This window comes from Malurus melanocephalus, unplaced genomic scaffold (assembly GCF_030028575.1).
Source record: "Malurus melanocephalus ecotype Western Australia unplaced genomic scaffold, MMel_1.1 scaffold_162, whole genome shotgun sequence".
NCBI lineage: Eukaryota > Metazoa > Chordata > Aves > Passeriformes > Maluridae > Malurus > Malurus melanocephalus.
In genome coordinates, this window is record NW_026623394.1 from 582,426 (window position 1) to 603,654 (window position 21,229).

At 43.3% G+C, this 21,229-nt stretch overlaps 1 protein-coding gene across 1 annotated transcript in view; it reads right to left on the minus strand.

Moving 5' to 3' along the window:
- The window catches only part of PIGL (phosphatidylinositol glycan anchor biosynthesis class L), a 51,124-nt gene that overhangs the window by 13,699 nt on the left and 16,196 nt on the right, over positions 1-21,229 (minus strand). The window contains exon 3 of the mRNA XM_057371959.1: positions 4,429-4,519. Within this exon, the coding sequence (XP_057227942.1) occupies positions 4,429-4,519 (91 nt within the window). The remainder of the gene's footprint in view (positions 1-4,428; positions 4,520-21,229) is intronic.

The window sequence follows — 21,229 nt, forward strand, 5'->3', positions numbered from 1 at the left end:
CAGYCAAACTGKCAGCACAGAGTGTAGAGTGGACAGGGAATGYGTGCCCATCCTCCTTGCAGGTGGTGCAGGTGACAGTCCCTGGACAGTGCAAAGCTCAGTGTTTGCTCTGGGAGAGGCCCAGCAGCAGAGCTCTCCACAGCTCCCTTCCCTGGGACCAGGAAGAAATCATCAACTCCCACGTTTCAGGCAGTGTTTGCTTCCTTGCCAGCTTGTTCTCTCTTCAGGGAAGGAAATGCTACAGTCCTGCTCACTCACTGCACCTCCCTTCTCAAAATCTGTTTTATATGCAGTGCCTGGAGCACTGGGTTAGAGATCAAGGCAAGATCAAAAGCCACCGTGCCCGTCCTGCAACTTGCTCCTCCACCCTCCATCAGGAGAAGCCCTCTCAGACACAGGATACTGAGTAAAGAGGGAGAAGAAACACAAAGGCAGTGAAAAAAATAGATAAAAAATACTTCAGAACCCACAAAYTTCAGACAAGGCTGCTTATAAACCCACCCACCCAGGAGAAGTCCACAGTCAGATTTTCCATTTGGCCARCTCCTGCCACCAAGCACCAGGTTGCTCTTTGCTGGCAGGAACTGGTGGGASCAAATTTGGTTTCATTCAGGTACAATGAAGCATTTTCTGGTCAAGAGTTCCCTATTGTATGATGAGAATAGATGTCTTCAACCTGAGCTGCTGCTGCTGCACATCAGCACTACCTGAGAGCTCTGCAGGGTGCTGAGCCCTCCCTATGGATATCAGCTTTTGGAGGAACTCATCTGGGAAAGACACAAAATTCAGCATGGGGAATGCACACAGCACCCTGTACTTTGCAGATAAGAAAAAACATGCTCTGAAGTCACTCCTACCTAGAGTGGCACAACATACCCYACTCACTGCAGGCAGAATAAATTCCTATTCAGGTAAATTCAGTGTGAGTCTGATACAGGCTGGACTTGCACTAAACTTTTTAAATAAATGGTGAGAGAGAGAAGGTTTGTCTTTTCTGCCTGGTCCCTGATTTTCAKGAAACCTGTACAAACAGAACATTTTTAAGAGTAGTACTCTGCTGTCAAATGTGGTTGGAATTAGCCAATGGGCTCTAAAGTATTTTGAAACATGCATGTGCACGTACATATAAATACAATTGCATTATTCCTGTTTCCTTAGGAAATCAAGCAAAAAAACCCAGGCAAGCCAAAACACACATTTTTTTCTTCTGTGGAGGTTACAAGAGAACAAATCAGAAGACTGAGATAAGAGACTACAGTGAGCAGACTAAATAAACTAATCATTGTTTTCACAAAACTGGCTCGGGCCAACTGTGGGAGCACAAGGCTGGGTTAGGAAATGTTCTTGACATAGGAATTATCTCTTCAGAAACACCTTTGGAGGTTTTTCTTCTCCACATCTGTTTTGAAATAGAAGCTGCTGAGCTTATGTAACATCTGAACCAGCTGAAGAGACTACACAGAGCTCATTTTCAATTGCTGCTGTCCAATTTACTGTTAAGACATTTACACCTGAATTGCCTATCTCTTCAAATAAAGGAATTTTCAAGTACAATTCCCAAGGTATCTGCACAGTGACTTGGCCACGGTGGCATTCCCTTTAACTGATCCTTCTCTGGGGCAGCAGGGATGTCCCACCCTAAATATATCATATATCAACTAAATATCTACATATGTCTCTAACAGGCTCTGATTCCACAGCACCACTGTGCTGTTCATGAYTCAAAGCAGGCAGCTTTACATGTAAATCAATCCCTCTGGCTTCAGGGATTCATTTCATTGATAAGGAATTTGAATTTCTTTCTCACATGCTGAAGGTATTTTCACACGGGAGCATTTGCTCCTTCCACACAGTGCAGCTCTTGCTGTGCTGGCTTTTAACTCCTAACCTGAACCAGGCTGATGATGAAATCAAACAAACAATAAAGACAGGATGAGAAAACCTGAACATCTTGAAAGTGTCTGGGTTAAAAACAGGCTTAGCCAGTTCTGGGAGCGAAAAGGCTGGGATAGTAAATATACTTCATGTGGAAATTATTGCTCAATGAAATCTTTAGGRCAAGAGGGAGTTCCCTCCCCACACCTGTTCTGAAATGGGAGCTGCTGCTGTTGCTGGTTTTTCTTCTGGGTGACCTTGGTATTCAGGAAATGGAGCTTTCACTGGTGGAAGCCAGAGCAGCAGCCAAGACAAACAGGTCCAGAAATCCCTTCYGGAGAGGGGAGAGCACAGAGGAAATTACTCAATTACCAGCAAAAAAAAAACTCCTGAGAGGTCTGGAGTCCATGGTCCCTCAAAGCTGAGGGTCTCCCTCCTCTCTCTGGTGTCATGCAGTGCTTCAAACACAGCACACATCTGCTGTGGGGCCACAAAGGTCTCTGCTTTTTAACAAAGGCCATCCCTTAAAATGCCACACCAACACCCCCATTTCTCATGGCCTTCCCAGAATATCACTCCTTACACAATTCAAACTCCCTTTGAGTCTCTTCTGAGTTTGGAGATGTCTTTTGTGTCTGATTTAGGAGCAACAAGAGCCTGCCTGGGGCTCACACAATACTGTGTAACTTCTTTTCTTTACACACCAAACACTTTCTAATCTGGATCAAGACAAAGTAGCCTTGGCTGCCGCTCCCTCCAACACTGCCTTTTGCTTGTAAATCCAGCAGGCAGGAAATAATTTCCAAAGTCTATAAATTAGTTTTGGCTTTGAGTACACCAGCCATTAGTTTCTGTGTCTGCACTATTTAATGTAGAGCTTGGATGAAATATGTCCCTGTAGCTCCCAAAAAGATTGAGCTACTCCTGGACTTTCAGGGCAATAAAGCAAATGCGTAACCATGCAATGGAAGGAAACATTGCAGAACATGGTGGGATTCACTGCCTTGCAATCCTTCCTTTCAGACATRCTGGAATTCCAGCCCCTGCTCCACTGCCAGATGACACACAACATGTTCTGGAAATAAAGATACCATTGTCCATACTGTGACTGCTGGGAGAACTGGGSAAAGTTTTCCCACTGGGACAGCTAAAACAACACACATCTTCCAGTCATGTTGACTTCTCTGAGTTGGTCTGAAACCSTTTTAGTTTTTGTTTTTTTCAAGGCTGTTTTAACATGTTCAGCCAATTCTACAGCCAATCTATCAATTTCAACCTTAGTGAAAAATGGACTCAGTTTACCTTTCAAAGCAAGGCTGTTGGTTTAGGACAGCAGAGATGTAACAGCAAGCTCTTAAGTTTTAAATTGCAGCATGTTTAACAAAGGCAATTAGGTGCTTCTCTTGCTGTTGCTGGCAATGAATGGTATTACAGCAAATACTGGGGACCTGCATGACTGCTTGGGACACTTCAAATAATGAACATTTCCAGAGCAGTTCATTACCAGCAGCCCTGAGAAGCAGTGATTTGCCCTCGGTGCTGCTCAGGGAAGAGCTGATGGGAGTGCAGGGAGCTCCCATCCTCGCACCATGCCAGGGAATGTTTCCTGCTCTGCAAACCCCACATCTCCCTGCTCAGCTCAGCTCTGTTAGTGGCTGACTCCARCCTCCCCCCCTGCACAAACAGCTGGAGTTTAATTTTCCCTGAGGCAAAGATCTAATCCTTCCTAACCATCCAGAGGAGTTCTGGTGTTTTCAGAATTTCTTCTGGGATTTTGGTGCACTTGTCCCAGCACCCCTGAGAGCCACAAACATGCAATACAAATCCTCCTGTGTTTGAAGCTTTCAGATTAAATTAAAACCTATCTATTCACAGGGCCAAAAGGCACAAAAGGAGTCCAGGAAAACTGCATTTGTCTCTGTGCACAGCAACGAATTTCATGGAAAATTAGCCTCAGAACCAATACAAAGTTGGGTGCATGATGCTGGTTTTGTGCTCGTGGGGCTTTCATGCTACAGGAGATGCGGTTTCTTGTTTTGTGAAGTGCTGAAAGGCTTTGAGAGTTTTGTGAYTTTGCTGCTAATCAGTGTGTGACAGTGCCATGACTGATCAAAGCMGGGTTCAACAGAGAACAGAACACARCCTTTTCCATGCTTAGGTTCTTATTCCTGTTCTGTGGGAAAAAAACCCCAAACTATACCCGTGCCAGGAAATCTCCCCAGTTTAATATTCTGCAATCCTGACCTATAACCCTGCTAATCGAACTCTCTAACACCAATGGGCTTCAAATCTAAGCCTAAACCTAAGTCTAAACCCCAGATGGGCTCTCTCCATCACAATATGGTTACTTAAAAGTACAGAAATMATTTGAAGAGTTAGAAGAGCAAAATTCCTCCACTGTTTATTTCTCACTGAGAAGCAAAGCTCCCCAGGGAGAAGATGCATCCTAACCTTAGAGACTTCAAGAAAGCTTCCACAGGGAAAGGGAAAGCCCAGAACACTCACTCAGAAGTAATGTGGCAATTGCCTGTGCTGTACAAAGTGTCACATTACCAGGTTGATGTTCTTGGCTTCTATGTGCTTTAGGACAAGGGTAGCGAGGAGCTGTGTGTCCCATTCCACAGCAGGATCATCTGGAAGATCCCTGAAAATGAAAAGGGCAATCAGTCACTCCACTGCTGAGAACTTYGTAAAGACCATGCTGGAAAAGAGAGATCCTCATAATCACAGAATKAAATCAAGATAAATTTATTTACCATATAAGTCCAATGAACCTTACTTAAAAGACTTACAAGCCTGGAAACAGCAGTTCAAACACCTTCCTCATGGATTTGCCAAGGTCTCTCTTTCCTCTCACCATTAAGGCAGACTTTGTGAYTGCTTCAMTTCAATCAACATCTATTTTGTAAATTSRTTTTYTTYCCAATTCATCCCAATCAAATTCAAAACCCCTTTAAAAACACATTTTTCTGAAAGRCTTCCTAATCKTCAGGAAAGTACCAAGAAAAATCCTGCTCTCATTTGTTCAGGAATAATCCATTAACCACAACCAGAGGACAGTAGAGTTGTAATTATATGGCTTGGATTTGATAGTAGTTGTTCATGTGTTTATTTTGTGCTTTGCATACCCAGCTGGCATGCAGAGCATACTGTGACCGAACTCCCTGCCTGGGTATTTTGGATTGCAGGATTCTAGGGGCAGGGATCAGRAGCCAAATGCAAAATAGCACCAGACAGCCAAGAGAACATTCCATATTTACACAACTGAGAGCTGAATGTGACCCCCCAGTCATTATGTTTGAATGATGCCAAGAAAACATTGCTCACAAAGTTGCAAAGGTTATTAGTAACAATAGGATAACACACAGCTGCTAAAGCCCAATAATGACATGTTAAACGGGACTTTTTCTCAGACCTTTTCCCTCCTCTGGAAGTCTGATAATTGCTGTGAGGTGGTTCAGCAGCAAAATGACTACACAGCATTCTCCCACAGACACARGGGCCTGGAAGTGAACTGATCCAGCTGTTTGCAGCAGAGAGCAGGAGCTACAGCCCAACACTGCTCAGGGCTTGCTCACTCCCCAGACTGTAGGGACGGTTAACATTTGCAATGAAACAACAGGAAAACGTCTCCTTGGCACATTCCAAAATAAAGCTCAGCCCTTCATAAAGGGGTCTTCTGGCCACAAATTGTCCCACTGCTGTTAACAGTAGTTGGAGTGGAAGGAAGAGCCTGATGTTCAAACTGACCATTAGCTTTTCCCTGCTGTGTTGTGGGTTCCTGTTCAGCTCAGGCCCAAATAATGTGAATTAGAAGCCCAGCACAAGGGAAGGAGTTCCTACCCCAGGGTACACACTGGAGCTCTGGTCCTTGGGGCAGCACTACAGCAACAAAAAGTTTTGTGTTGCTGGCAATTCCCTCTGGTACAGACAGCATCTCTGCCTGATGCACATGAGCCACCTGAACTTCACCATTGGAAAGATGCTCTGCTACATCTGGCAGCTGTCTCATCAGCTTAGCAAACCTGCATCTCATCTGCTCACACACAAACTTCACATCTYCTGTCTCAGGAGGAAGTGGCCCTGGTGACCCTGAAGGTATGAGGAGTCCCAGCATGTCACAACAAACCTTAAACTGAGCACATTTAAAAACACGGTTCACCTAAAGCATCCCAAGTAACACACGCTGAGAAGAGTTCAAGTGCAAGTCTAACAGTGCTTAATTTGTTTGAAGGATACCTTCSAGGTCTGACAAGGCTTAATCTGGTAAAATTAAAGCAGTAAATTAGCCTCACAGGGATTCTTACACTGATCACTTACAGTGCAAATATCAGTCCCCTTTTTGGACAGGGGTTAAATGGAGGAAGTGAAGAGTCCCATTAAAACAGGAAGGGTGCTCCAACAGTGAGAGGTCAGGAAAAAAAAAAAGTAGGGCTTGGAATTTATGATGTCCAGGAGGCTTTGGTGTCATAGCCACCGCACTCAGCTTTATTGGGCTGTCTCCAAAAAGGCTGCTGGGTAGTGGAGCAGGTTTTAACTAGTTTAGACAGATAAAGATCATCCTCGTCAATGGAAATGAACAGCTGGAGGCAACGGTTTAGAATCCCTGGAAACAAAACAATCTGAAGGCATGAGCAAATTAACTCCATCAACACTGAACTGATTAAGCAGGAATATTCTACCAAAAATTCTGCTTCTACCCAATTAGTGCTGGGAGAGAGACCACTCACTCTCAGTAAGGAAAATGAAATATTCTTCTTGCATCATATTTGTCAGGTACAGAAGAGAAGCTGATCTTGCCAAACAAGACCATGAACAGAAGCACATTCCTAACTCATTAATAGCCACGGTGGCCCAAGGGAAATATTCCCAGCTCATTCTGCAAATACAAAACCTTACACACATTTAAACGACAAAGCCGGAGTCACCCAGAGAAATCACCAGCAGAACTGCCAATAAATACATTCATCTAGACTGCTCCAGGAAGTGATTTTTCTTTTATGATAAGAGTTTATATAATACTTTATGAAGCTGAAGATGTGTTCCCATGATGACAGGGACCCAGAGAAAGCACGAGATCAGTAATTTTCTGCCCGTGTTCTGGATATTAATAACTGGGTATAATAAGGATGAAAAGGTGATAAAGAAAACCAAGTTCAGACACAGTGTGCAGCCATGCACACAGCACAGGCTTACAGGAGGCCTCTACATGCCCAGAAAACTCTGAAGGGTCAGCAAACTTTGAAAAGTGCTCACAGAATCACACACGAAAAAAAAAAATTTCCCAATATCATAAATAGGTTCTCACCAAACCTGAGCAGTCCCCTGTCGTGCTGCACTATTGAAATAAACTGCATTCATTGTGCTTTTACCTTCAGGACTTTGGATGAGAAACACTCAGCATTTSAATAGTTAATTCCACCACGCTGCCTTTCTGGCTGAGGCTGATAATGCCTCTGAGCTCAAGGTCGAAGGGCTGAGATAAAGGACTATAAAGGAGTGAAAATTAGCACATTCCCTGGAGCAGACTGGAGCTCGTCCCAGGAGACACCGTTCCCCACCCTCCCTCCCTGTCCTCTGCCCCAGAGAGCTCCTTGTTGCTGCTGTCAGTCACTGCCACAGATCAAGACATAAAATCCTGCATGGGAGGCCTCCCAGGTCATGCTGCTGGAGGGGGCTGTGGGAAGGGCACAAGGGTTTGGGCACTTGGCCATATTTCCATCAAACTATTATGGTCTGGAAGGGRTGTTTATGGGATTCCACGTGTCTGATACTGAGTGCAGGTGGCTGCTTGGATGCAGGGAAAAAAAGGGAAATGCATAGGAAAAGCAAAAAAAAAATTAGTTTTGATGAAATGAAGCTCCAGAAGAGCTGTTTTCCCAGCAGTTTTCAGTGAAAGCCATGCTGTGCACTGTACAGGGAATTTACAGCTGTGCCAGGGGATCGACAGCCTCAAGAGAGGGAAATGGAGAATTGTGGTGCTGCAGTTGCTGCAGTGTGGAGAAGGCTCTGTCTGTGCTCACTGATTTCAGCAGGAGCAGTCATGGGAAACATCATGTTCAGAAAACAAAACTCTGCACCTTCCTATTTACCCAACCACTGATGGCAGCAAGAACCAGACAGAACCTCTGTTTTTTTCCATTTTCTCCATCTCACTCCTTTGCTTTCCTCCCTGAGCAGAGCAGACACCGCCATCTGCAGCTCCCCATCCCAAGGTTTGCACTGGAAGGATGCAGTGGATGTCCTGGGTATTCTGGTGCTTGTGGAGAGCTACCAGAGCCCACAACAATCACATCAGCACATAAAGCCACCATCCCACCACCTTGTGCAGGTTTTGCCCTTACAGCAGCCTTACAGCTGACAATGAGAGCTGTCAAAAATCACTGCCAGCTCCTCTCCAGGTCTCCTCCTGTGCCTGCCCTGGGCTGGAGCTCCTCTCCCACCTCAGCCTGGCCATTAGAGCACAGTGCACTTTGCCAGCACTGCTGGCCCTGCCAGCAGCCAGCACACTTCTGTAGGATCGTCTTTCTAGGAACATTTGGGCTCAAGATGACCAGATTCTTGTCGTTTAGAAGGTCACTTTTGGCCAAGGCAGAGATTTAAAAACCTTCACAGATAATATATTGCCAAGTTATACCCTGCTTACATGATAGACTGCTCAATCGCTGTCCAATTTTCCACTGCTCATCTTCCACAGACCTTTCAGCAGCAGCCAGAGCATTCAGATGGACAATCCTCCCTTGAAGCCTTCCGTGTAATTTATTCTGCTCATGAACTAAGCTCTCATGACTGCTCCAAAGGTTAAGTTAAACCAAACAGCTGGTCTGGGTRATGTCCACGTGGCTCCACAAACAGCAGATGGGCTATGGGATAACCTTGAGACCCAACCCTGAGGAAATCTGTGAGCTGGGAAATCCTCAGCTCCTGGGGGCCTCTGGTTACCTGAGARTCACCCCATGGGGACAAGCAGGGACTTTTCTGCTCTGACATGAAACCTTTTTGGGTGGCTTTTATTGGGAGTGGGCAATAGAGAAGGGAATGGGCAATAGAATGACTTCTTGGAGATGTTTAGGTCTCCATTTACACATCACAAGACACCAGAGCAAAACTTTCAAGGTGCTGATGTGATTTTCCATCCCACTATACACCAAAAGGGTCAAGATAAAAGAGCTTTCTCTTTTCTTATTGCCTTTTTATCCTGCAGCACAACCTTAATCAGTCCAAGGCTAGGGACCAGGAAATATTTTTGCATTACTTCTCCTCCTTATCCCCAGTGACTGATTTTACATTAAACCAGCCCAAAGGTCGGTGGGTTGATGGTGGAAGCAGGTGAGCTGCTGTGCACGAGGTTCCCAGCTGGGAACAAYGACCACAATGTGTTTGTTGGACCAGAGGATGCCCTTTGTATAAAGTTATAACTGTACAAAATGAACATCTGGGCAATGAAACTGGATCAAGAAGCCAAAGATCCCACAGAACAAAATGACGTGAGTGCACAATTAGTGAAAAAGCCATGTGATGACTAGAGGCAATCAGTGACCTTTATATCACAGCATCAAAGTAATTGAAAAAACTGTGTAAACAGAAATTATTTCATGCTCTCCAAAGTGGAGCAGAGAATTTTTATCTTTGAGATTATGCTAAGATAAGCTAAGACCGGCTAGCCCTAGGTCTTGAAGCAGAGCCTCTAAATCCTGACTTTTATAACTATTTATAAATTTCTCTTCCTATAATGGGCAATTACAGACAGGGGGGGAATTATTGCTGTTAGGCTGCATGTACATCTCTGACTCAATTGCAAATAGCCCACTTAGATAAATGATCAGCATCTTGCAACATCATGTTCTACAGAGAACAGATGCTGTGTGCTTATTGGAATGTAACAACCTACAATTTGGGAGAGAAATGGACTCGAGCAGGATGCCAACTGTCAAATGAAAAACCACCTACGGCAGGGAAGCTCAAGAAATTTTTATACCAGCAGCATCCTCCCTCTCCTCATAGTAAAGAAACACAAATTATTCTGAGAGTTGTATTTTAAGATTGGAAATAATAATCYTAGGGTTTGGCGTAGGTTGAGGGTAAAGGAAGTGGGGGAGATGTTAATGACTGGAATATTAACAATAAAATMCTCTGGGAGAGCTCCCCACTGAGCCMTGGACAAACCCAGCACATCTCTGASAGGYGACTCTCCAATCTCCTGCATACCTTCCCAAAGGTAAATGCTTATCAGATCTTGAGGGAACACATTTTCTTTTTGCTTGGGCATGATCATGTTTCTCTTTGAGAAATGAGCATCCTTTGGGTTTAAATTCAAAGCAATTATGACAGAACACTGGACTGGTTGTTTGCAAAGACCTATCCAAATGGCCCTGTATTCATTTATTTTTTGTTAAATGAATTATTGATGATTTCTCAGCAGAGACTGATGTCTATTCACAGAGATGACACAATTGCTTATCATAATTTGAAATCTGGTATTCATTTGACGTCTGTGCCTCAGCGCCTTGTTGATAAATTACAGCACAAAGCTCAGTAGGAACAAGTTCATATTCAATGTCTTCAAACAAAAACAATTGATGGTTCCTTTCAAGACCAAAAATGCATAGAGACTACAATGGCTARAGCTAATTTTAAAAAGTAACTTTTAAAAACTAGTTTGGAGAGAGCATCAGCTCAGCTGTGTAAGACAGGAAACAGAATTCAACTCAATTATTTCTGGATTGGTATTTAGGCATAGCATTCGTATCTTCTGCTCTTCCCACCAGTGAAATGGGAATAATTGTRTGTTTTCCCTTATGTGTAGAAGTTTGGGATCCTTCTAAGAAAAACGTTCTGTCTGTTGTCTGATTTCTGGATGGAAAAAAAAAACCTAAAACACGTGTCTCAGCAATCCTCGGCACATGGAACCCCACAAACCTGTCATTTACTCCTTGCATTGTCTTCCCATGGGAYGCTGAATCAAGTTCAACATCTTGTCTAGCCCAAAATACTGCATAAAACTCCAAAATTATGTGTATGGTGAGCAGTTCTGTCCATTTGGAGCTGAGGAACTCTGCAACAAGGATAACATTTAAAGCAGACAGGACTTCCTTAGGGGCTGGTGCCAAACAGTGACTGGGCTCCCAAATCAAGTAACCACAAACTGTTTTGATTTCTACTGCAAATACCAGGAATACTCCTTGGAGCCTCTCCCTTTTAGCAGGAAACATGGCAACATTTAAAGTTTAAAACTCCCCAGGCTCTCCAGAGCACATAAGAAAGCTGAGACATCTGGGCCAAATGTCATCCCAACAATGGAGACCCCATTTGCCAAAGCACGTGACARGGGCTGGGTGTGTCACCAATTGGGCACCTTGAAGCATTGAAGCCCCTACCTAATTCAGGAAAACAGGAATACACCAACCTTTTTCTGAGTATCTRCTGGCAAAGTGCATTTCTGGTATTTGTCCTAAATGACTGAAAAGTAACAGATCTTMTGGCAACACCTGGCAATTTCATCTGTAGATCTCTAACAGGAGAAACATCTTCAAACACAGCAGCTGTCTGGGACCTTGGAGCACAATTACTGTGCAAAGCAGCAGAATTTCAGCTCAGCACCTTCCTAAGGCCAGCAAGATGGATGGAAATGCTCGGTGGAAAGCTTGAAGAGCAGACTGGACTACAGCAGCTGGTGGCCTTTGGGAATTTCGGTCCACACTCCAAGAACCATCTGTTCTTGTGTCAGCTCCCAGAGGAGGGACAGACTGACCTGATCCCAAAAAACCCAAAAAGGAGGACTGGTCTCCACTAACTCCTCACTCCCTGGGCTCCATCAGGTACTGCTTTGGGATGCCTCTGGACATGCTGATATTTCAGTCAACAGCAGGGGAAAACCACAGACCATATTTCTCCCAAAGCACTGTAAGGAATGAGCATCCCTAGGCCCATATGAAGCGATCAGGCAGATCCCAGAATAGCTCACAGCCATGTTCACTTCCTCATTATTATTGTTGGCTTTGCCACAGAGCCCAGGAATTCATCTGGGCCCTGRCAGTCTAAGTTGTCCTGACTGAGAACAAAAAGCCCAGCAATCCCACAATCACAACTGATGTTTTAAAACTGAAATACAAATCACCAACAAAACCAGGACTCTCTGAGGAGCAGACCACAGGATTTCACTCCTCCCTTGCTTGAATTTGTTTTTTAAAATGCTTTGAAAAAAAGAAGAGCTCAGCAGGGCAGAGCTTGGGACAGGGTATGTTAACCCATACACCTAGAATCCATGTTCAGTTTACATGAGCCCTGGCACCAGTGGCTCAAGGACAGACTTCCAGTTTCAAACGGGGGCAGGATGTCTCACTCTTCTTGCAGAAGAGATGTAAGAGCRCAGGTAGAAGGCAATGCTCTGTTGTTCTTAGCTAGGTTTGCACTGCAGTTCTGCCACACAAAGGTCACACACACATCCTAACATGCCCAGGACCTCCCAGTGGAAAGGGTACAGACCCAAGGGAAAGGAACAAAAAGTCTCTCACAGCAGCCAGTAAAATCTTTCAGAGGTAATGAYTGAAACACCACAACATTCATATGCCAAATAAACCTGGTGACCCTTCATTAAAACCTTAATATTAAATCTGTTTGCTCTYGGAATGATAAATACACCACATTGTATAGGCAAAACTGCAGCTCTGATTCTTTTCCAGGAAAGTCAAACAGGACTTTGCCACTGACTCAATGGCCAGACACTCAAAGAGCAGGAGAGCCAAAAGCATAATCACTGTGACTGAAGAGATAGGCCTTGGTCTATTGCACATAACAAAAATACTACAGTCAGAAACCTCAGGAGACAGCTTGTAGCCAAATCAATCCCTCAGCCACTTTAATTAATCATCTAGAAAGAGAAAGCACAGAATAGTTGCTTCATGGACATTGATTTCTCATGCCAAAACTTATGTAAATGCAGATGCAACTTCAGCAAAGATCTCCAGAGGATGATGGCCTAATTCCAAATGCAGCTTCCCATGTTTCAGTGTTCCAGTTTCCCTCTACCAATTCCATCCAAAAAAGTTTCCTGACTCTCAGTCTCCCACAAACTCCTGCGATCCATTTGATCTATGCAGAAATTATTTCTTGCAGTCCTGCTGCACCCACCTCTCAACCGCTGAGTTCTGATGCCCTGAGCTCTCTAGCTGGGTGCAAATTTCAGTGCTACATCAAATAACTTCCTTTTAGAAGACAAAGTATCAGGAAGTTAAACACCTCTCTCAATTTACTGACATGCAAAGCTGCTCATGCAAACAACCTTCCTGCAGGCAGCGTCTTGCAAAGCCAAAGCCCCAATTACAGAGCTSCACAAGCGAGCTCCTCTCTCCCTGCTCCCAGCGAACACTTCCACAACAGCCCAGCCAGGAACTAAGCCTGGAACTCCATTTGCGACTGCAAAGTGGGGCTCGGCGACAATGAACAAACCGAGCAGAAGGAGCKCAGGGCTCTTTGTGGCCGCTGCCAGCGTTATGCAATGGCTCTCTATGGCAACCCCGCGGCGCTCGGCAGTGACCCCGCCGCTCAGCTGAACTCTGCCCCAGTGGCGAGCGCCSAGCCGCCCACTCGCCCGGCCGGGCTGTTTACACTGCTCACATGACGGCCCGAGGGAGGCTCCTGGCAGCCGCTCCAGCAGCCAGCCGGATTTCTAGGACCGGCCAGCACTGCCAAAGGCTGGCAGCGATTAACTCTTGAGAGCGGGGAGCCGTCTGTAGAACCCCGGAATAAAGGAAGGGCACCGGGGCGGTGAGCGGGGCTCGTCCTCCCGGYATCAACCCACTGAGGCATCCAGCGACGGGATAAGGAAATCAAGAGGCTTTAAAAAAAGGGAACTGTATTGTTGCAAAACGTGGAATATGTTAAAATTCCTTTGTTTGCTAAAATGTATAAATAATAATAGGTTTTTATGGTTGATCTGTGGAATTCCACCCGACATCCAGGCTTGGCAACTCTGAAATAAATAATCAATGTCTGTCTCAAGTGTGCCATTATTGGCTTGATGCACACCGGGAAACAAATCTGATTTTTGCAGACAACAGTATCTTTTTTTTTCCTTAATGAGTGGCAGATGAGTGAGGATAATGAACTGGAGCTGGGCATATAATACTCATCAAGAGCTGCGGGCTCTGAGCTGCACGTACCTGGGTTACACGARGTGGCACAGAGCTCCCAGAGTGGCACAGAACTGTCCCAGCTCTGGGCTCGGRAACACTTAAAAGTACCAGGGCACAGAGGCAGAATAGCAGACAGGGATGCTGTGCTCCACAGATGCCTTGCTRAAATGGTGATTTCAGTCTTACAGCACAATCCCAAAGGAAAAAGCTGCAGATTCCCAACCTGCAGCCATCACTGTGCRAACACTGCTACTGCTCTGGCACTTCCACAGCATTTAATCCCATGCATTAACAGATGTTCATTAACTCACTGGTATGGAGAAGTGAGCAAGTAATAACCTCCACATTTTCTAATGAGAGAATGAAGAGCTCAGGTAACTCTCCCTGGAGAGCCCGAGGCACCAGAGCTGAGTCAGGGGCAGAGCCTGGAATGGAGCCCTGAGCTCCAGCTCAGCACCCACACACACACTCCAGGAATATGTTTCACTGCCTGGGGCAAACAACAATCCATTTTTCAACAGGCCTCTTGTAGATGGTGTCCTGCACAGCCTCCTGTATTCCTGGGCACTTGGACTGAGCAGAAAACACATTTACAGTTGCAAATGATACACCAACATCAAAAGAGCTGCTTAAACATATCCCCAAATCCTGCCAGGGGCCAAAGTGTTGACCTCTGCATCACCTAATTGTGCTCTGACAATGCTATGACACAGTCCTGGGTGACTCTTACTCTTGGCCACTCTTTCTTTTAGGAGAAAACTACTGYCTTGCCCTACAATACTGCATTCTCCAGTAAAACCTTGTTATTCTCACTAAGAGGTTGTGTGGACTTCTCTTCTTTGCTATGATGATAGGTTCATTGCAACAAGATACAGCACTGGAAAACAGTGCCTTGATATCAGAACTGCCTTTGACAGGTTCATCCTGTTATTCCTACATCCAAACACAAAAGTCTCGTTAAAAAAACTAGAAAGGAAATTTGTTAGGTCTGGCTAAAAATCTTAACACTCACAAATTTCAGTTTAAACCAGTGGCTGAGTCTCATTTCTGCAGGAAAGGGCTTGTTGCAGTTCTCTGACCCTCACTGGTAAGAGCAGMTGTGGGAGTTCACCTTCAAGCCTCAGTCTCTTGGCATCAATCCTGCAAACCCCTCACCTCTCTCCCCCACGGGTCAAACCTCTGCCTGCAAATGTTTTATCCTGAAATATTATACAATGCCTTTCCCAAGGCAAATGATAAACCAGCCTTGGCAGTCCCTTGTGTGGCTACTTACAAGAAGAAGAGAAATGTTGAGTATTTGGCTTATGAAACAGAAATACAGGAAGAAAATATTTATAACAATGCTACTGTTTAAATAAGGGAGACCATAATTTATTACAGATGTGACCCTTCTCCAAAATGAAGGGTTTAAATCTTGCTGATGCAATGTAATGACAAAAAGTAGAATGGACTTAATGAAGAATTCAACCACCTTCAATTCTGAATTGCCCCCTTTYATCGCCTGTCATTTTGTACCCCAAAATAAGAACAAAATTTGCWTCTTTCATGCATTGTTTGTCAGACTTTTCAATGCTCAGATTTAAAAACTGGTTGATAGGAAAACATCCATCCTTCATCTTAAAAGAGACTGAGCACTTCTACATTTAACAAAATTCAGTTAATGATTAACTATTAAAGAAGAGAAAATGGCACGCAAGATTTGTTATGCTTACAGTCACATGTAAAGAATGTAGAATGTATGTTGATGGAGGGGAGGATATGTAATGAATTATTTCAGTGCAAATGGCAACTGCAGAGAAATAAACTGCAAAACTGAAATAAGAAAGTCCTGAAATTACAAGGAGTTTGCAGGTATAATGAGATAGAGTTAATATGTGACAGGTTAGAAGAGGGGGCATGACTTGGCTTGGAACTRTAATCAAAATGTTTTCATTTAATGCTTCACTTGGCACAGAAGGATCAGATAAGAAAACATTCACCCTAAATCCCACTTCAGTTTTTAAAAAGGATTTTCAGTTTCCTGCACTACAGTAAAAATTCTTTTTTTCATTTTAACCAGAATGGATTGAAGAAGATACAAGAGRCAAAAGATGCTTTACAATGTCCAGCAAAGCCCTCATTTCCCTTTTTCCTGATGCAATAAAACTGAAATGATAAAACTCCACCCACATTTGCTAATCTAGTGCACATTAGGAAAAAGGTGAGTACGTGACAAATGAAAAATTCACTTCCTATTTGCTTCATCAAGTTCTGTTTTCTCCTTTTTAGAAAGTTGGATGTTGCATCATCTAAACAGCATTTCCTTCAGAACAAATTATCTAAAGTGCTCAAATTTAGCTTCAGTATCTCCACCATGAGCAACAGTATAACTCCACGAGCAAAGTAGTAAAATTCATCCCACTATTCTGAGATACTCAGTATCTTGTATACTGTTTTAAATACCTAAATATGTGTTTAAGAACTTGCCAACATTACTTACCTGCTAAAAGAACATCTTTTTCTATTCATAGTTGCTGTATGTTGGGAATTTTACATTGCTGGCACTCTTTATTAGTGGGCTGGGTTCTCTTTAACAAAATTCTGAGTTGATAGTGGAGTGATGTTAAATGTATCCTCAACCTAGCAAGTGTCCTTTAAGGAATTGATTCTTTTTTGTAGTTTGCTGTAATCTGAAGTACCACACCCACCACCTTTTAATTCAATTTTACACTGGAACTGAAAAACTTTGTAACTTCATGTATACTGATTGAACTAGGGCCAAGGGGAATAAAACCATTAAGGTTTCACGTGAACTCAGAGAAGAAAGACTTCTTTGGTAATATAATTACAGAGCACAGAGCTCGTAAGAGGAAATGAACTACAGGGATTTATTTGATTAGACTTTTTTTCCTTTTCCTTTTTAATGATAGCAAGGGCTCTCCCTCCCCCACCCCTTCCAGTCTAACAGTAGATATGAAGCAAATTCTTGGCAGGCAGGAACTGGGACTGTTACAGAGAGATATTTCAATGGAACACTGTTATGGGATGGAGTGTGTCCAGTGCAGTTTTGAGTATCTCAYCCATCTTGGTTGTTGCTGCTGAGGAGCCCTGAACAACACTCCAGCCTGTATGAAGAGTGTTTTTGTACAAGGAACTGAGGTTGTGTCCCACCACATCACCTTTCAGCATCAGGACAAAGCTGGAGAAGGGATCTGTGAGCTGTTCCATGGGCTGTGCAACACTCCAGGGCAGTGACCAGTTTACTTCGTTGCCTTGGTAACATTGTGGTTGACCTGGGTTGACCAGATCAGTGTGACTTAATCATCCTAAGAAGGAAACAACTGCAACAAGTGGCAGAGCTAATTACTGTAGGTTCCCTCCCTGAATGGACTTCCTCAAGCTCGAGTCTCACGTTCACAACCTTTGGCCTGCCTAAGCATTCAAACAATTCTGATTGAGCACCTCCCTGGGACAGCCAAGTCACCTACAGACATTTACTGTGCACTCTGTGCCRTGGATCTGTGTGTACTCAGTTCCTGAGTTCCTGGGATCTCAGGAAGCAAAAGGTTATAAACTCCTATTTACACCGGGGCAATATCAAGGATTTTACTGACAGTCTGTTAGTTATAATGTGAAGTGCATGTTTTACCTACTCTGTGTTTAAACCCTGCTATTCTCTCCATCTCTGCACAAATAATGAAGCTGTGGAGATCATCTGAGAGACTAAAACAAATGGTGCCCTGATATAATCATAATAGAGATGGAGGAAAGGCAATTTCAGCAAAAATCTTGACAGCTGAATCTGCTTCTGTTTAAGTCTGACCTGTTCTCCTTGCAAAAGCAGCACGACAGAATGTTTTGCAAAAGATTTGTATTTATATGCTTGGCTGTCAGCTCTAGATGTTGCTCCTTGTCTGTATAATAATTACATGGAATGCTCAGTGGAGATGTTCTCTAAATTGAAATAAACAGAATCAATACAGACTCGAGTTAACTGCACTGTCACACCACATGAATAAAACACACTGATGGATTCTCTTGGCCAGCGTTCAACAGGGATTTGGTCATTGCTACTGCTATGCAAAGTGCATTTTAAATGGTCTGCCAGCAGTTGAAAAATGCCATTTCTGTCAGACTTTTACCTATTATTGCTACCAGGAACTCCTAGGAGTCCTCAAACACAAAGATTTGCATATTTTCCTCTGTCACACAGCACAAAGGAACAAAAAGAAACATTCCAGAAAATAGATACATACAATGGATAACACTGGATAGGGATCTAGGGTACAGATATATAAAAAATCACTCAACATAATTTTACAAGTTAACTCTAAATCCTCTGCATTTCTTGTGTGTACTCCTCCAACATCAAACCATCCTTTTTCTTCTGCCTGATGAACTGCTCCAGTAAAACTGACTCCTGCACCTYCACTTGGTTTTGCAGTTTAGGCATCCTTTAGAGGGTCTCACAAAACATGGTCACTTGCTTCACCATCCCAAGCAGACAGAGGTTGTTTCAGTTCACTGGAAGGCACTGAAGCATGTACAGGTCTCATCTGATTACACAGAGCCTATAATGCCCCGAGGCCACTGAGACTGTCAACACAGCTGTCCCTGTGTGCTAAGACAAATGTCCTGCTGGGCAATCCCTGAGTCAAAATGGAAACACAACTTCTGAAATGGATTAGGGGTAAGGACAAGGGCTGTAAATAGGCCAGGAAGCCAGGGAAGTTTATTACTAAAGGAGATTCTATTGAGCYGTTAGAAAGTACCTTCACCCTGGTGCTGGTCTGCAAGTCTCAGTGTTCTGAAGGATTTTACTTCTCTGGTCACCTGTTGTTAACATAACATCAATATCTAAACATTTTCTKATAATGTCTCAGACACACAGGACCACACAGAATGTGCATAAAGTTCACAAAGAAGGGAGGTGCAGAGATCTGCACTCTAATGGCATAATCAGCTCCTGTGAGAAAAGCAGTCTTGCTGCATCAGCACCGAGCAACTCCCACCCTCATCCATCCCAAACCTTCACCCATCCCACACTTTCACCCATCCCAAACCTACATCCATCCCACACTCTCACCCACCCCACACCCTCAGGAAAATCCTGGCACAGCTGCAGCCAATGACAGAAATTCTGTTTCCTGACACAAACTCTGGAGCAGAAGGAAACTGGAGCAATCCAGTCACTGAAATCACTGAACAATCACCTGAATGTACATCCTGAGGGTTAAACATCCCCAAATAAATCACTGTTAATGCAGGTCACTTAAAGGCCAAACTAGTCTGGGCAACATTGCTTAAACATTAAATTCTGCAGGTTTATTTTCCTACTACCTCTTCATTCTCTTTCTTTTTAATAATTTTCTGGTCATCTGTGGCTTAGAAAATGATTGGTTCAGTAGGTATGTGCTCTCATATCAGGGCTTTCTTTAAACGAAGTCAGAAAACTATGAATATTCTCCTTTATAATACTTCATTGCTTCCTATGTTCATGCTTTTGGAGTGTTAATCATAACTAGAGGCTCACAAGACTCCCATCTCAGCAAGTACAATATGCTGTATAAGCCAAAAACCCATTTTYAGTTGAAGGCTTGCCCAGACATCTAATATCTTATCACAGAAATCTGAAATGTTTTTTTGCTCTGAGTCACTGATAAAAAATTTACTTCATGGAACATTTGAAGTGGGAAAAAAAAAATAAAAGGAAAACAGCCCCGTAAACCAGGACTCAAACCAGGAGTTTTTAGTTGTCTGGATTCCCAATCCAGGGCCTTGTCACTCCCAATTTTGCTGCTCCGAGGGCCAGGGAGTGTTTGTGACACCACAACGGTGCCACACAGAAAATTTGAACAAGGTGAGGGTCAAGGCAGCTCTGAGCCCTGGCTGTGGTGTGATGCTTTTCACTTCCAAGGAAATTCAAAAATACTGCGATCAATCCAGCAGAATTCCCACCTACCTCTTCCTGCAGCACAGGACAGGTGGATCATAACCCACCCATTTTAAAAAGGTGATTTAGTTCTTCCTAAAACAACTCTCTCTCTAAGGATAGAATTTAATTTCTCCAGTTTGGTGTATTAAAAAGCATAGAGTGATGCATTTCTCCTCACTAAATGAAGTTTTTAGTCATGGTTTGTACAATTGTGAGTTGAGATGGAAGCTGAAGCTCCAAATCATAACAGTATTTTATAATTGTTTCCTAACAACTGGGTAAATTATATCAGAATTTCTAGAAATACACGGAAAAGCTCACCAAAACACAGTATTAAAAACTAACACATGCAGTAAACAAAGATAATATTAACTGTAGTTAAGGAGATAAAGCAGTTGGGTTTTGGATCACACATGCTCTTCAGGCATTTACAAAATTAGTAGAACAGACTTTCACAGCTATTTTTATTCACAGACCACAAGATGAAAAAGGATTTCCTCCTTCAGTTTTGAATGAGCTTCTCAACTCTGAATTACTGAGTGTCTGATAAGACAACTAAAAAGGCGTCTCTCACTCTAAAATAGTCTAGTGCTGAGTGAGAGGACTCCATCCATTCTGTGGTTTTACTTTCTCTTAAACAGTGGCAGAAAAAAGCACAGTGCCTGCCTCTTTAATTTCATGGAAGTCATCATGTCAAGACTACATRGAGCTTAGTACAGATAGTCATAAATGCACATTAAATCTGAATGTTTTATTTTAAACCATTTAATTTAACACAATAAAATATTAATAATTGCAATAAATTTTAATCCATGCTGCTCCAGTGACTTTTGGTTTTACAGGGTAAAATCAGGCTTTGCTTGCCAGCTAATTAATTCTTGTGATTGATTGTACYTATTAGCGATGTCATAGACTGTTCAAGCCAGCAGGATCCCTGTGGGCATTATTCTTACACAAAATGCTGTGTAACAGCTCMACAGACCCCACCCACCAAATCTCTTTCCCAGGCTGGTCCTCCTGTGTGACCATCAAGTCATCTCATGGATAAAGCAAATAGCTCAAGCATTTTTCACATCCATTATTAGGCCTATTTCTTACTTCTTTCATCATGCTGGTGGCAGKTTCCCAAGCATTTTCCAAATGCCTATATTTAGGTTTTATACCACAATATTGAACTAGAACAAGGGACTCTCAAGGAACACCTGAAGAGGCAAAAAGAGCTCCTTACTCCTGTCTGATATTCAAAAACTGGGAAATACATATGTACAGGCTAAGAGATTTTATCCAAGTGACACGGTGCAGCATT